The sequence below is a fragment of the Spea bombifrons genome, chromosome 4 (assembly GCF_027358695.1).
Source record: "Spea bombifrons isolate aSpeBom1 chromosome 4, aSpeBom1.2.pri, whole genome shotgun sequence".
NCBI classification, from domain to species: Eukaryota; Metazoa; Chordata; class Amphibia; order Anura; family Pelobatidae; genus Spea; species Spea bombifrons.
In genome coordinates this window covers 85,308,092-85,324,564 of record NC_071090.1, presented here as the reverse complement: position 1 = coordinate 85,324,564, position 16,473 = coordinate 85,308,092, and the positions used below count along the sequence as shown (strand labels likewise).

At 38.7% G+C, this 16,473-nt stretch overlaps 1 protein-coding gene across 1 annotated transcript; it reads right to left on the bottom strand.

The window, feature by feature from the left end:
* Positions 1-994: 994 nt before the first annotated feature.
* Positions 995-14,077, bottom strand: CKMT1A (creatine kinase, mitochondrial 1A). The gene is made up of 10 exons (XM_053462927.1): positions 13,964-14,077; positions 9,884-10,089; positions 6,398-6,596; positions 5,847-5,942; positions 5,472-5,693; positions 4,788-4,873; positions 4,129-4,252; positions 3,493-3,627; positions 2,130-2,255; positions 995-1,313 (listed from the first exon to the last, which is right to left on the bottom strand). Exons 2-10 carry the CDS (start codon positions 10,033-10,035, stop codon positions 1,197-1,199), a joined length of 1,257 nt encoding a protein of 418 aa, XP_053318902.1. The 5' UTR covers positions 10,036-10,089; positions 13,964-14,077; the 3' UTR covers positions 995-1,196.
* Positions 14,078-16,473: the final 2,396 nt, after the last annotated feature.

Sequence of the window (16,473 nt, the reverse complement as noted above, 5' to 3'; positions counted from 1 at the left end):
TTATATCGCAGTCCCAATAATTTTCATAAAATGGGGGTCCAGTATCATAAAAATCACATAAAGGTGCTGTTTCACATAGGAAACCATTAGTTTGCATTCTGTAGGATAAGCAAAATGCTTAAAATATCTGTAGTTTTAAGCATAGAAACACAACATTTTGTCGAATTTGATGGCAAATAAGAACCATTTGGCCGATCTTGTCTGTAGATTTTTCCTGATATAAAGACGCAGCCCCTTATCAGTCCTTGGCCTCATCTCAGGTTCAGGATAACCATGCGCCTGCCCCATGCATGTTTAAATTCCCTTACTGTATTAGCCTCTACCACTTCTGATGGGAAGCTGTCCCATTTATCTACCACCTTCTCATAAAAACTACATATAAACTTTTAAGTAGCTTTTCAGCTTTATGTGGTATCATCAGTGCCCATATTTGCATCCCATGTCAAGCAAATAAAATGAATTGAGAAAAAAGTTTGCTTGAATAAATCATTATTTGAGGAAGAGTTTGTTCCTAGCTCTCACAGTGATGTCTTAGACACTGAGTATTTTAGAGGTAGTTGGGTTTAAGGCAATCCTAGCTATTTTCAGGGCTGCTACACTCAATTCTTTTTTTCTTTTTACAAAGCAACACAGATTTCCCACATTCTACCAAGTTATAGAAACATAGAATTTGACAGCAGATAAGAACCATGTATTCTGCCCATTTCTGCTGACGTAGAGACTCAGACGTTAATGAGTCCTTGATCATGTTGTAGATTCAGGATATCTTTATGCCTATCCCGTACATGATTAAATGCTCTCACTGTATTAGCCAGTTTAAATGTCTGATCGAGTTAAGCTTCAGAAAGGGTTAATGCACTTCACCAAAGATAATTCTGTTTTTTCCCCTTTACAATTGCAATTCTCATCATCAAAATAATAAGCGCAGGATGCGAAATAAACACAAATATCTCTCATGCGGCCAATTGAGTATTCAAGAAAACACACCTAAGCATTGATCAGCAGTGTAGTTTATTGAACTGGTGGTAATAGATCAATGGTGTTCACAGATGTTTACAACATGCTAGACCTGCTGTATGATATATTTATATGTATGATATATTTATATATATGATGCATGTGTCATCTGCTGTAGTTCTGTATGCATTCAGCATGAGGGGCCTTGATCCTTTGCTTTTCAGGCGAGTGGCTTTGCATTAGTTTTTGAACTGAACCACAGGTGCCGGGATGCGAATGTCTTGCTTTTTCTCCAGTCTTTTCTCACAGTCGATGAGATAGTTCACTCCGTCGATGACCAGCTGTACCAGCTCCACCTGCGGGGAATATAAGTAGATTAGAAGAGGCCATGTGCAGTAAGAGGCCTGGAGACATACTTTTGGCTCACAAATCAGCTTCAGCATGAGCTTATTGTGACATGAAGGTGACACTGTAATTATGTCTTAGATCACTGTATAGTGACACGATACAGCATAGCCCTTTATTGCGCTCATATGCTACAGTAGCAGAAACTACGAGTGGTACACTGACACTTCAAAAGTACATGCCACATGGCTTTTAGTTTTCCTAAGCTACTTTTTATATATAAAACATTTAGTAGTGGAAAGGGAAGAGATGTATATTATTATTATTTATTGTTTTATATAGCACCATCATATAACACAGCGCTGTACAATGGATAAACAGGACATAAGTGGTATATAACATAACAATTTGACTTACAGAAACAATAGGTTTGCATGTAAACCACTGCAGAACAGATGCTTAATAAATATATATGTTTTTTTTTAAATATATTCAAATAATTATGGGTGATATATGGTCAGAGAAACATTTATGCAAGGTATAAGTGAAACTATTAAGTTTATTATTAAGATATTAAGCCACATCCATTTGCCTGGTTTGCATTCCACAAGTGGTTACATGTGCCCAAACTTTATCGGCATTGTAAATGTTTTTTCTGTGTCTATGTACTTAACTTAGGCCAAAAAGAAGTCAAATCAAATATGTCACATCATGCTTTCTGTATTAAGCCTGTAGGGGGCATATTGGATATTGCTTCGCTCTGGATATGCATGAAACTGACTTATTAGCAAAATATAAATATATGTAAGTAATAATGTGCATTTTACCTCAGATTTTCCTAAACGATCTAGATTTGAGATATCGAAAGTGCCGCCGACAGCTGCGGTATCTACGCCTCCTGTGCCTCTCTTCTGCAAACGGAGATTTTCTAGGATTTTGGAGAACCGTGGATCCTAAGGACATACAAAGGTCACTGCTTCAATCTCTTATTGCACTTGGTAAAAAAAATCCTTCATCAGAGTGTATTTTTTTTAAAACAAAACTGTAATTGCAACAAAAATGAAAGTGTGCAAGCAAATAATATGGCCCTTTACGTTTCCCTTTTTTACCTCTGTATGCCCGAGAAATAGGAAAATACTAATGAAAATGTTACCAGTACTACCGTATATCGTATTGTCTAGTTGCTTAACATGATATTATGGGGAAAAAAGGTTCTAATCATGCTTTTTATTATGATTTGCTTATGAAGTGTGGTCTGGGCATTCCATAATATATTTTTGGGGGATTATCAATTTAATCTTATTCAGGGGCAAACCTGCGGTCAGTGGCAGTGCTCCTTTGCCCCCCCCCCACTATAACTAAAACACACACACACACATACTAATATGCAAATTTGTTGCAACACCAACTAACATATACATACATAATCTCCCTCCTCTCCTCACACCCCATACCCTAGACTCACCCTCAACACACACACATGCTGACATATAGACTCATGCTAACATCATACACTAACACTCTAATATACTACCAGCTATACCAGTAACACACACCCACACACACTAACAGGATATGCTCACACATATGCGCTAACACCATATACTCATTCACACACGCACACTGTACTACCATACAGTAGCACGTGTTCACCCTAACACCATCATTTATACAAACACACAAACTCTCCAAAACCATACAGAAGTAAACACACATACATATACACGCTTTCATTCTTTCTTATAATTAGCTGTAACTCATCCAGCTCTCCTCCCGCCTCCATCTTACGCATGGAGCCCTGTCTTACTACCACACTTAACATTATGTGACCCCACTTTGTGCCTTGGTTACCAGGTGCACCCGCCTTAACTACCCTGAGCCTATACATATGGTCACTATAAACAGTCCCTATTGTTTCAAGAAAGTTCAAAAAGTCTCAATCATCTGTAAATGACTGCTAGAATAGTGCTGCCAGGGACTTAGATTTTTATTTCAGATTATATACTTTTGTTTTTTTGTCACTTTACAAATGTTCATCCATCATTGTGGTCCACATAAATGATTACAAGCTAGATGATCGGCCCATTTCAGGAGTCATCTTTATGTTTACAAATAAACAGTGATTTACATTAAATAACACTTGTTTCAGTAATAAAAATAGCCTCCATGAACCAAAGTGTAACAACTTACCTTGCCCAGTAGAGGTAGCTTAATGTGCACACCTGCTCTCAGGCCAGTGCCAAGGTTAGAGGGACAGGTAAGGATGTAGCCCAGCCTCTCATTCCACATAAATTCCCAGCCTTTCTCTTGGATTAATCTTTCAACCTGAAAGACGAATATTCCAATCCTTTTGTTAATGAGTAAATGTGTAGGATGTTTATATCAAGACAGACTAACTGGGGTTTATTCACTACGAGGAGAGTGAGAAGGTTAGTGGTGGTTCATTAGGCAACCCTCCTGCAAGCTCTCCTGTCAACTCTCTTTAAAGAGACTCCAGGGTCACTTAATATATGTTACAATATTCACCGGAGCAAAAACCCTTATCATCTGCCATCTGTACAGGTTACAAAAATACACACAAAGCGCTTGAATCGATAAGGCTAGGGGAAAGCTAATCCATACAATGGGATGAGAAGAGGGAAAAGGGAAACAATGCTCTGGTTAAAGGACTGAAGTTACAAGGACAATTTAGCATTGAATACTATCTCTCCTTTGATCCTTATTTAACATTAGTGGACATCTACCTCCCCGTTGACTAAATGGGGAAATTTGAGCATATCTCAGACTTCCAAGAAACTATATCATTAGCGATACTGAATTTAATACCTCTTTTAGACCATGACAGAATCGCTCAAACACTCTCTTCATGTTTCCACCCTTTTCCATGGAAATGACCCTAGTGTGGTCTTCTTCATTTATCCAGACAAGGAAGGTCTTTTCGTTGTTATGCCTAAACATAGCAGAGAACTTATTATCCATTTCACAGAGCGTATTATTCTTATTTCACATCACCTACTATTTCCGCCTGGTCACCAATATTGTGACCTTTAACTCAATTTTGACTTACTCTCAACATCAAAGTTATAGCCCAGGTATTTTATGTTTAAAGCTTATGGTTGAGTGTCAGATCACATCCATATAACAGATACCTGAGTAGTAGCTTCAGCATTTGGGAGATAAGTAATACCTGCACAACATGCTATTCGTTCACTATATAGGGTTAAACAAAGATTTTCAGTGCACACAGATGTTTGATAGCTGGAGGGTCCCATACCATGGCAGAGTATTATATTCCCATACTGAATTTTAACTTTATGGACATCTGCAGAAGAATATTACTCCTGCCTCTATTGTAAAAACTGTTGTGGATGGCCATGTTTCTCTCAACAGCATTATTAGCAGGAAGAAGCAAGTACAGGGGACAATCACTTCATTAAGCACGTTATAAGGAAACTACAAAATATTTCTTTTTAAGGCTCCCTTACCATATTCCGCGAGCATCAGGCCAGTCTCGAGCCATTCCTGATGCTGTGAGCAGTGGAGATACTGGTTTGTCAAAGAGGAAATGATCCTTTGGTAGAAGGAAAAGAACTTAGTTGAATGGTTATCAGCAGGGTTATTGTTTCACTGGCATACAAGCGGGACTTCCAATGAGCCAAGATCAGCAAGTTATGGCAGGACGGGCAAATTCTAGTAATGTAACATTGTGATTAATGTGTCACGATTCTATTCTTCTCTCCATCCTCTGATGAGGACGCTATCATTTAATTAGTGTCTGAAAAGATCCATGCCTGGTAGCAATACAACTTCATCTGAAGAACTACAGAAGACTAAGCAATAAATTGTAAAAGTCAAAGTGTATAAGGAGCTTCTCCAATCCATTGATCTGACGTGTGCTCTAGGATAACTAATATACAGACACTGCAACTCCCATCATGCCTTAAAGCTTTCTTCCTTTTGTTGGAATATATGACCTCCAAATGTATGGAATGCAATTCAATTAATCCACCAAAGATGGCAGAAACACAAATAGGTCTAGCACTGGTTTAGGTATTTTAAAAGTGCTAGATATTTAGTTTACAAAATGCAATCAATATGAGTATATGGGCATATATGGGTATATATATTGAGGCACAGCGGCACTCATATCTACGTATTTTCTTTCTTACATCAATTAGCTGCTGCTGTTCTGCATCAGTCATTTCACTGAGTCTGTAGTAGCGCCCACTCAAGTCTCCTGTCAGTCCATTAAGGGCTTCCGCTGCCACCTTCTCAACCTCTCTCCTCTCTGCACGAGTGCATGCTGGGGGTAGGCTCAAGCCTCGGATGCTTCTTCCGGTCCGAACACGAGAGGACAAAACATAACGCTCATCGAAATGACCTGCTTTAATCTAGGTTAATAAAAAAAGTAATAATTAAAGTTAATTATTAACACCACAACCAGTTTTTGTACTGAATGAACGTGTGTCATTGCTCTCTGGTTGCCCATGGACTATGTCAGGTGTAAGCCACTGACATATTCATGTATTGGCCTCATACTATACCTTGCTGGCATCTAAATCAGTAGGATGCTTCATGGTATTTGGATCATAGCCATTGTGTCGCTCCTTTATTACTGGGTCAAACAAGTCTGCGAAAACCTGAAAAAATAACGGCAAACAAATAAGAAATCTAAATTTTAGGTTATTCATCTTATGGAAAAAACAAACTCCATGCCGAATTGGAAGACCTAGATCTCCCCTAACATAATAAAGACACAATTGAGTAAGAAATTAAAATAACTGAGCCAGCACTGACAACAAATGACTGTTAACAGTTCTTCACCTGAAATGTATTTCATAAACATATTGGGACCACCTATAGTGTATCAGATAATGCACCTAGACTATAGTGTCTTCTACATTCTTCTCACTAGTAGCTCAACTGCTACATAACTGTGTTCATCAGAAACTCTGTGTCCCACTCTTTAGGAGACTTCTGAAGCTGAAACGACTTTGAAATTGCTCTTCTAAAGCCTATTTTGTAGACTCTGCATTATCTAAGTTATGAAAGAATAAGCAAAGCCTGCATGGGGAGCAGCAGTCCAGTCTCTCACCTCGTAGCACTCCTCATCTCCGGCTACCATGCCTACTGTCTTAATGAAGGGGTGTCCGGGGTTATCAACACCAGTCTGGATGCATTCATCAAGAGTATATCCAGAAGGGGTGGTTTTGTTGCAGAGTCTGGCATAGATTGTAGGAGTCATATTGCTGGCCATGCAATTATTGTGCTTCCGCAGGTCGGGGTACTCTGCACTGAGGATGAATAGAAGAAAACAGGATAAAGTAGTCTAATAAGCACATAAACCCTCTAAAAGTGATATCTGCAAATTTATCAATAAACCTAAACGCAGACGATGATTTGACATGTACAGGGACATACCGGTACTTTCCAGAAGACAAAGCTGATCACCTTGTGGACAATTAAACCCTGCACTACAAAAAAATATAAGACATTTGAGCCTCCTCCATCCCCCATTAGCATTAATTCCAACCTCTGATATGTACTTATCAATACAATCTGTAACCATCTGCACAGCCAATTTCTGTGTTGTAATACAATATATCACTTCCTTATTGCTGAAGCCTCATAAAATGGATGTATTGCTGTTTCCTTGGAAAACCTATAAGTAGCAACATTCTGATCTGGAAATAGCACGACAGATGCAGAACAGTAAAGAGGAGAACGATAAGCCAGATCACGCCACACCTGCCATATATGTGACCAAGTAATCGTATGCCATATACGAGAGATAAGCCCTTTGTAACTTAAAAAATATAATTAAGGGAAATATAGGACACATAAACACTTATTGAGTTATTCTTGAGCAAAAAAAGCAACACATTTACTTTTCCAGAGCAGTATTTTTATGTGTAAGGCAGAACATTTTGTATTAACAGGAAAAGCTGATTTCAGTGGAATATATCATTGTGAAAGTACTCCTGGCATTTAGTTACTAAAGGCTTAAATTCAGTAGATTAAGTGGAACGGCACCTTGGTTAGTACAATATTTAACTGTAACATTGTGCTATGATCTTACTCTGCCGACTGTGACCCAGTTGTGACCACACTATTGGCAAAGTGGTCCACATAAGCATTATAGTTCTGATACACACGTGTAATTAATTAGAAAGGCTTATGCAGGTATGACAGTGTATGCCCAGTGGTCTTAATTCCTCTTGGTTGGGTCAATCAAAATACAACCTAGATGTGCCAGCAGTTACATATATTCCCAAAGCCTCAGTTAGACCGAAATGTCTGAAGATGTTTCTTATTCTGCAGTCTTTGCATATAGACTCAGTTAGTCTTTCACAGCCAGCCCCCTAAGTGTGAGTCATTAGAAGACGGTATGAGACATATTCCTACATGTTTAGAATGTCAGCAGATATCCATTTTGAAAACCTCGTCTGTCAACCATAAAAAAAACTTAATGTGTTTATAGAATAAGCTTGGCATTGGACAAAGTCTTCTGCTGCTTGATGTGGCCTAGATTTACCTAAAAGCAAAGCTTTTCAGGGTTGTGGCATTGTGGTAACCCAACACATAGTGCTGCATGCTTCTATCAAGAAGGTACACCAATACCATGAGATTTATTGTCACTACAGCATAGAAGCTAAGTATTGATCTAATAGCAAATCATAGGAGAGAGGACTGAGCACGCTCCTTCAGGATGATCTCCAGGCCACATATAAGGCAGAGGAGACCGCTGTTAATTCTTTCATTCCATGAAATGTATTAAATCATGCAGTTGTTGGTTTACTTACACTCGTTGAAATGTGCGACAGTATTTTATCACCCAAGCTATAACATCATTTGTGCAGATGTGTGATAAACAAGAAAAAGCATATATTATTCATAATATTATTATGCTGTTCTAGTAAATAATCACATCATTCTTGTACATGATTTTTCTAAAGGTAGGGAATGTGGGTGCACTTGCTCCTTCTCTGGATTATTGCACCCATACATTTTGTGATGCTGCCTTCTAGCTGAGGGCTTGACTGTGATATGACATTGTGTGCTCTGCTTAGCCATCTGGTGTTGTAAGCTTCTAAGACTAACTTATTTTAGACACTAATACTGGCTCATCACTTACCGGGATTTACACGAAGATCTGCTCTTTTTGCAGGGCCTAATATACCCTTCTGAGGTCTTATAATAGCAATGGACACCAGCAGACCAGACCAAGACCAGATGGCTTATTAAGTGGCTGTCTCATAATAATTGGTGTATTTGGTGCTTCTTAAACCCAAACTAGTATAATATCAGATGTTTTGTAGAACTCTAAATGGAAATGTCAGGGTACAAAAAAAATACCGTTGTATAACTAATAATAGTATTAATTAATTAAATGTTTTTACTTAATGTTAGCACTAAGCTACATGTATGAAGTATGTTGTTAGAGTTAGTCTCTTGGAAACACCTTCATGGAATAAGTGTATATGTTACATTATCTACTAAACGTAAGGTGGTCATTTTCTCTTTATGTTTTATGAGTATTGTTATTAACTAATCCCACCCCAACTATAAGCACTAGAATAGCAAGCAAAACATTTCTGATATCTAGCAATTCAAGAGGTGCTGTTATCATCATCACATTAATGCCATTTAACAACCTTGGACACTAGCCCAGCCTAGCGCTGGACAGCTCCCTAACAGCACATTCTATGGCATTGCAGTGATTTTATCACGGAGATCCACAAGAACCCCATGTTGCGGCATCAACCGTATGGAAGAAAAATGATTTACCTCTTATGTACCAAACAGCTCTAAAGATAATTAATTGTTTTGCATCATGAGCTGAACACTCAGCTCAGAAAATATCACCAAGAGTCAATAAGGCACCCAGATGGATAGGTCAGGTCTGCATATTAACTGAACACTGTTACTTCTAATGAAATAAACACATTATCAGTCAGCCTGGGGCTCTTATGTCCACACAGCAGTAAATTAGGAAGGAACTCAAGTGGAGACATTATATGATACAAATCAATGGGATGTAGGATAGAGCAAGCATTACAAATATGATATATATAAATATATTGCATATTTCCCATCTGATGCTGTTTTATACATTAAATTGCACAGATCCAGCTAGAAGTATGATTGATGAATTGGGGTGAAGATGATAAGGAATCTTTAGTTAGTATTGTTAATCCCTGATGATATTGTTTTTATCTGCATTATCTATACCAAGCCATAGGTGGTTCCATGATTTATTCACTAAACCTTCTGCCTACCCCTCCCCCTTAATTCAGTATGCTCCATGCAGCTTCTATCTCACTGGAGCAAATAGTGATCAAATGATACCAAACTGCAAATTACCCCATTCTTTTACCACTTTACCCCCAACCCCCACATCCCCCCCAAAAAACTTGATAAATATTACCATAAATCTTCAAGGTTGTAAGTATTTTTTGGATATTCTGCAGGGTGGCTTGTATTTCCATTATGCATTACATATCTCCCAGCATTCAGAGGGTTAAGGGATACCATTCCATTTAGTCTGTAAATGTTGTTAATTAAAACATGTTGTTATTACCTTGGTGGATATAGCCTTCTTCTTGTACTTGTATCAGCACTGATTGTTTCTCTGGACAAAAGGTACCCAGCTGCTACAGAACCAGCTCCAACCATTGCAAGAAGCCCAGCAGATTTCCTGGAGGACAGGACTCGGGTGAAGGTGCTAGCCATTTTGGGTGATCTTGAAGTCCTAGGAAGGTGGTAGAGCAAAAGGACCAAGATGATCTGTGGAGACAGGACACGGGAGTGAGAGAATGTGAGAGCCTTTATGGGAGGAGAGAGATGGCTGTGGGGGAAGGACGTGATGTGAATGGAAACTACTCAAAGGAACAGGAGAGATTACAGCAAGAAGCTATGAGACCTGCAGAGTCTGACCAGCCAACACACCGATCTGCTCCAGACAGCTTTAGGGGGTAAGCCAAGGCCACTCTAGGTGGTGATGGACTTTCTTAAAATAGTGCTATTTAACCCCAAAATAAAACAGTTTTGTGCCGGCTATTTAATGCTGGGGGTATGTCAGGCATCTAGAGGTTTTACCCCATGAGTTGAAATATATGTTTAGAAAACAGAGATGTTGTTGAACATTTCAAACCATCAAACCTTTCTTATCTGTGAGATACTGTTACACTTTAAACTGGTCCTCCTAAACTGGAGGTCTGCCCAACCATGAATGGAAGCTCTGGTGTATGGAAATGCTGCATCTCAGAACCACAGGATAATAAAGTGCCCCTTACAACTATGAGGGTGAGCCTGTCATTGGTAGCATTAACAGATCTGATGAGTGGTTCTTGGAACAGAACCTCCCAGTTAGAACAGACTGGTTTTTATGCTCCACTATACTGGAGGCCCACTCTTGTCACATGTTAAATAGGGGACCCATTCTCTTTAACATTACTGATTATATGTAATGTATGTACCTTTTGTGGCTTATATGATCCAATGTGTTAAACATTGCTGGAGGTCTAGCCAAATGTCTTATTTAAACTAGAATAATGGGACATACAGATGCTTTATAAAGGGGAAATCTAATGGAAAACATATTTTCTCTTTGAACATAAAATATAGTGCTACGAGCACTGAACAAATATCTTATTTTGTCCCAATAAACGTCTTATATCTGCAGACCTGAAGGCTGCCATTGTTGTCGTTCATTCACCACACTGAGCTGATACTTTATGGCAATGCGAATGAAGTCCAATTTGGGGATAAAGCCCAATAATACACGGGCAGTATGATTGGGCTAGGATAACAGCGCTAGAGCACACACTGATATATTTATTATGCAGTTGCCTGAAAACATAATATCATTGAATAACTAGAACTGTTTTAAAACAGCAAGATAATATTTTTTGGGGGAAAAAAAGCAATTTGAAAGACCTAAACTTTAAGGGATCCAACAAATAATAAATTCAGTGAAGTACAAGTTTAACCCTTTAAGGACAATAGGCGGTCCCTAAACCCAACCATAGATCATAATTTAACATCAGAGTGCCAGGGGAAATAGTAGTGTCTTGAGGGGTGGTTGATATGTGGTATTGCCTCTCAGCAGAAGTGGTAGAGATGAATACAGTAAAATTATTTATGTATTGTGTATAGGCAAATGATGTAAGGATATCCTTAAACAATGGTCAATGCCAAAGAAAAAGTAAGACTTGAGGTTTTAAAACAGGAAAATTATTTTTTTTAAAATATCTCCCCTCAAATGCAATATTTATGTATATAAAATGTATGCAGGTCATCATTCAAGTGTCCAAATGTTTTTTTTACAATGTCCTTAACAAGATTAGGTGACAAAACACCATTTTTGCTAGCTGAATAAATATCCCAGAACAAATAGTTAGTGGGAAAAAAATATTGATTCCTTAGAAGATTCAAAAAAAGATCATCTGTGATGACTGCATGTTTCAGAACCCCCCTGCTCTGGATAGCACCAGCTGGAACAGTCTAAGACTGCAAAACCTGTCATTTAACTACAAATGCCATATTCACAGTTTTTTCCTGTAGCAGACGTTATTTTGTTGTGTGGAAGGGTAAGCATGTTGTAACATCACTAGCTATAAAAGTGTTAAACCACAGAATCTGCATTTCACATAAAACAGGATTATGTAGTTAATCTGGAGTCCTTGTAAAGGCAATTTGATTAACAATGATTAACCATCAATGTCTGGGTTTGTGGAACTTGCAGATTACGGAAAATGCTTTTGGGCTACTTAACATCAGATTACCAGAGCCATTATAAGCATTACATGAGTTTTCACTCTTTAACGCAAGGGTTCTGTTGAGGAGATCCTGAAAGCCTATATGCACTTTGACAAATCTGGATTGGAATACAAAGGCTGTTTCTGGAAAGCATAGCGGTAGCAGTGAATGTTATTATATATATATATATATATATATATATATATATATATATATATATTACCCTTACTCTTGACAACCTCATTTTTTAATACACAATAGTTTATTTCTTTGTTTGTTTCTGTACTGGAGTTCTTTTCCCCGCAACCCATCCATACAAAGGCTGCCTGGATCAACAACAGTCCGCAACTTAATAATAAGGGACAGGTAGCTTTGCTTCCACAAGGAGGCCCATTATTAATAATTCTGTTTAGGTTTACTATAAGGAAGCAAAGAAATCTATCTTCCTCTGCCCCCTTCTGTGTCTTTGTGAGCATTAATATATGACATCATATTCCAAAACCCTTATTGATTGTAACTGAAGACCTGGCAGTAGAGTAGACTAGCTATTATGAAGAACTGAAAAATTTCTGAAAACTTAACCCGGAGCATGTATTCCCATTTTTAAAAACTTTTTTACTTGACTTTTTTTTTTTAACAAACGTAACATAGCGATAAATAATCTGATCTCTAAATAATAACATATGGAAATGTTAAGTTATAAGATAACACTTAGCTGGGCTTGCCCTATGGGCCACAAATGTTAGCTTGCCCATGTATCTGGTCATAGTACATCGTAGTGACATCATCAGTTATCACAGCAAAAATAGTTTGATGGTAGAAATGTTAGTACCAGGAGTGCAAATGTATATAGCATTAATTAAACTAGATTGTAAGCTCACAGGAGCAGGGTCCTCTTCTGCTTTTGTTTGTTATTGTGTATGATTTGAAATGATTTCACTGACTCAGTTGTAACAGCGCTACGGAATCTGCTGGCGCTATATAAATAAATGTAATGTAAACAGTGCCAATTCAGCTGTAGGAGCAAAAAAGAAGGCTGTGTTATGTCCAACAATGGGCATAAATAGTGTAGAAGTAGGACTGGGCAGTTATACCAGCCTGTCTACCCCTGGGGCAAATAAACAGTACATGTAATATGATAAAATGAACAAACAGACAGAGTTAAGTTTATAACTTGGTTGGAATCAGGAAAGGCTGTTCTGGTAGGTATTTTAATGATTAACCTGGCACACCCTTGTCTGGATGTTTCCAGTGCTCAGTAAACGTTACTGAACATTATTCAATATAAAGTTTTGTTTAACCGCCCCAACCCAATAATCTAATAGAATGATATTTGGCCAAAAATGAGTAAAATATTGTTTTGCAAATGTGAGAATACAATATAAGTAAATGTTCCGATGCAGAAACACAGTAACTAACCGTCTGTAATCATTTTGTGGCAAACCATAGATCACACACAAAATCAAAAGTTATATTTGTAATCCTTTGTATTGCAACCATTGTCATTCCTTGGATTATTATTATTTATTGGTTTTTATGGTGCCGTCATACTCTGTACAATTGTTTAACACGGCATAACAAGCAGCGCATCACATAACAATAAGGAATTAGAGAAAGAAAAGGTAAGGTTGTCCCTTATAATCTAGAAAAGAGAAATTTCTGTGCCATCATTCCTTTATTGTGTTATCACAATGTTGCAAAAATGTGTAACAGTTCTCAAGTTTTATTTTATAATAATGTATTTACAAAGTACCAATATATTCTGCTGTCCCTTATAGAAGTGAGCTATTTACATAAAAAAACACATGTAAACATTTGAATCATATAAAATGGCAAAAGGAGATTGTGAATACGTAAAATTAGCAAGTGTAAGTGGATGAGTGTGAGTGTTCTCTCATACCTGCCGGTGATGGTGACTCTCCTCGCTCCGCAGTGCAGGCTGGTGCTGTGCCCTACCTGAAACCGGGAAGTCGCTTTTAAATCCAGTGCCGATCCTTTTCCAATGTAATCTTAAGTAAATGGGCCGTCCCTCCACTTATACACATTGTGCTCTTATCACCACTTTAGTAACAATGCTCAGCTTTGACTTTTGAACCTTTTGTATGCCTTAAAAAAAAATATATAACACACATGTATATATATATATATATATATATATATATATAAATATACAAAACCAATAATATGCTATTGCACTCCAAACCAATTCTGTTGTAGCCTGGTGCTAGGTAACAAGGCAAAGTAATATACACAGTCTATGGATAGTTACCAGCACTCTAGGCCTTTTTCCAATAAATACAGATTACTCTTTTGCAGGTCAACATTTCAGTCTTTATTTGACTTTCATCAGGATATATATATATCAGAGGCTTGTCCATTTACATTAATAGGGTGAGCACATCGGCCATGTGATCCATATTATTACATATTGCTGAATATATATATATATATATATATATATATATACATGTATATATATATATATATTGCAGGGGATTGTCCGTCATTACTAAAGATTGCTTTGGAATTTGGTGTTTCTTGCAATGATATCAGCGGTCAGAATTTGGGAGTGTTGTGTACAAGAATACTTGTTCTTGACGCATTTGTTTGACTCTTTTGGAGACCACAAGTGTTACTGATTTAAACATTGCCAATCCTTGTAATATCTGTGGTGTATGTACCCCAGGCTCTGTGCTAGTTCTGAAGCATCGCAGCATCTCCAGCCACCCCCTCAGCCGCCTCAGATTGTTCACTGTTGAGCACTGGGATATGACATCATCATTTTTGCTGCATATGATGGATACTGTGCCGGCTCGGCACCTTCTTCCTTATAGTGAAAAATGGACTGGTTGGAGAGATCAGAGATCCACCTTGTTACTGGCCCATTGAGCATAGGAACACCAAGTGGGGAGTGAACATGCCATAATTGGATTGCAAAAGATATATATATTCACATGTTAACAAAATAAAGAAAACCTATTCTAGTGAATGTAATGGTTAGTGCCGCCATATTATACGTTAACTGCGAAGGTGCAAGCATGAGCCCCAATTTGCCCAGTGATATTTTAGTCTGGCTATTATATCATATATGCATGGGTGTTGCTTAACCTATTAAACCTTCATGACGTTCCATGCCGTCATGATAAAAGTGGCCTAAAAACCATGATAGCATGGAACCTCATGAAAAAAGTAATGGTACCCAATGCAGGGGACTGTCTCGCACCCAAGGCAGGCACCGTTCATTATCCCCACGCTGTCAAGCAATTTCAGGTTAAAGCCTTCCCAAGAATTTGCAAAGCACTTCCCAAAAATATATACTTTTGTGGGGGGTATTTTGAGCTGGTGGCCTGCTGGCAGTCCCAAAATAGGCATAGGCCTCACAAAATAAAATTAGAAAATGAAATGTTTGGAATAGGAATGGGCCTGTTATACCCCAAAACCCATGACACACCTGTGCATGTGGGTTGTTTCTGTAATCTAGAGATGCAGCTGAATACATTTTGGGTGGGTTTTCTGCAATAGCATTTAAGATATGCAAACAATCCTAAGAAACATGGAAAGTTTGGTGAAAAAAAGCAACAAAATTAACATCATGGCTCCATTTGCCAGGGATTGGTGACCAACTGGTTGCACGATAAGTGTCCAAAAGCTCCTAGTGAAATAACCTGGGTTGTCTTATATCCAAAAACATATTTTTGGGGGTATTTTGAGCTATTGGCCTGCCCAAAATGAGAAATAGGCCTCACAAAATAAAATGTGAAAATGTCATGTTTAAAGAAGGTATAAGGGTTCAGGGCCGGCCTTTGGGGTGTGCGACCTGTGCGACCGCACAGGGCGCCACACTCCAGGGGGCGCCGCCGCGGGGTCCGCCGCCGCCGCAGCGCGGTCCGACGCCCCTGCCGCCGCGGGGTCCGCTGCCGCCAGTATGGGGGCACCCGGCACCCCTCCAGAGATGGACAGTAATGTCCGCCGCTGGAGGAGCAGGCTCGCAAGGGAGCAGTATCGGAGGTCTTTAACAGACCTCCGATACCGCTCCCTTGTGATCCCCGCGGCAACAGCTGCTGTGCGCCGGGGTTTGCTGTCAGCACTGAAGCCGCGCCCACCGGTCTCCATGCCCTCTGACCCGGAAGAAGAGAAGACAGAAGAACTAAGAAGAAGAGCGAAGAGGAGGCAAAGAAACTGAAAGAGGAAAGGTAGGAAAGCATAGAGTGACAGTGAGAGTGGATTGGTGTATATGTGTGGTTTGGTATATATGTGTGGTTTGGTATATATGTGTGGATTAGTATATATGTGTGGTTTGGTGTATATGTGTGGATTGGTGTATGTGTGGTTTGGTGTATATGTGTGGATTGGTGTAAATGTGTGGATTGGTATATATGTGTGGATTGGTGTATATGTGTGGATTGGTAT

Excerpts from the sequence above, each read along its gene's own strand:
- CKMT1A (XM_053462927.1), bottom strand. The coding sequence starts at position 10,035 with ATGGCTAGCACCTTCACCCGAGTCCTGTCCTCCAGGAAATCTGCTGGG. Across the intron at positions 5,694-5,846 it reads CTGATTTAGATGCCAGCAAG|ATTAAAGCAGGTCATTTCGA; the intron begins GTATAGTATGAG and ends TTATTAACCTAG. Across the intron at positions 3,628-4,128 it reads TCTGTCATGGTCTAAAAGAG|GTTGAAAGATTAATCCAAGA; the intron begins GTATTAAATTCA and ends TTCGTCTTTCAG.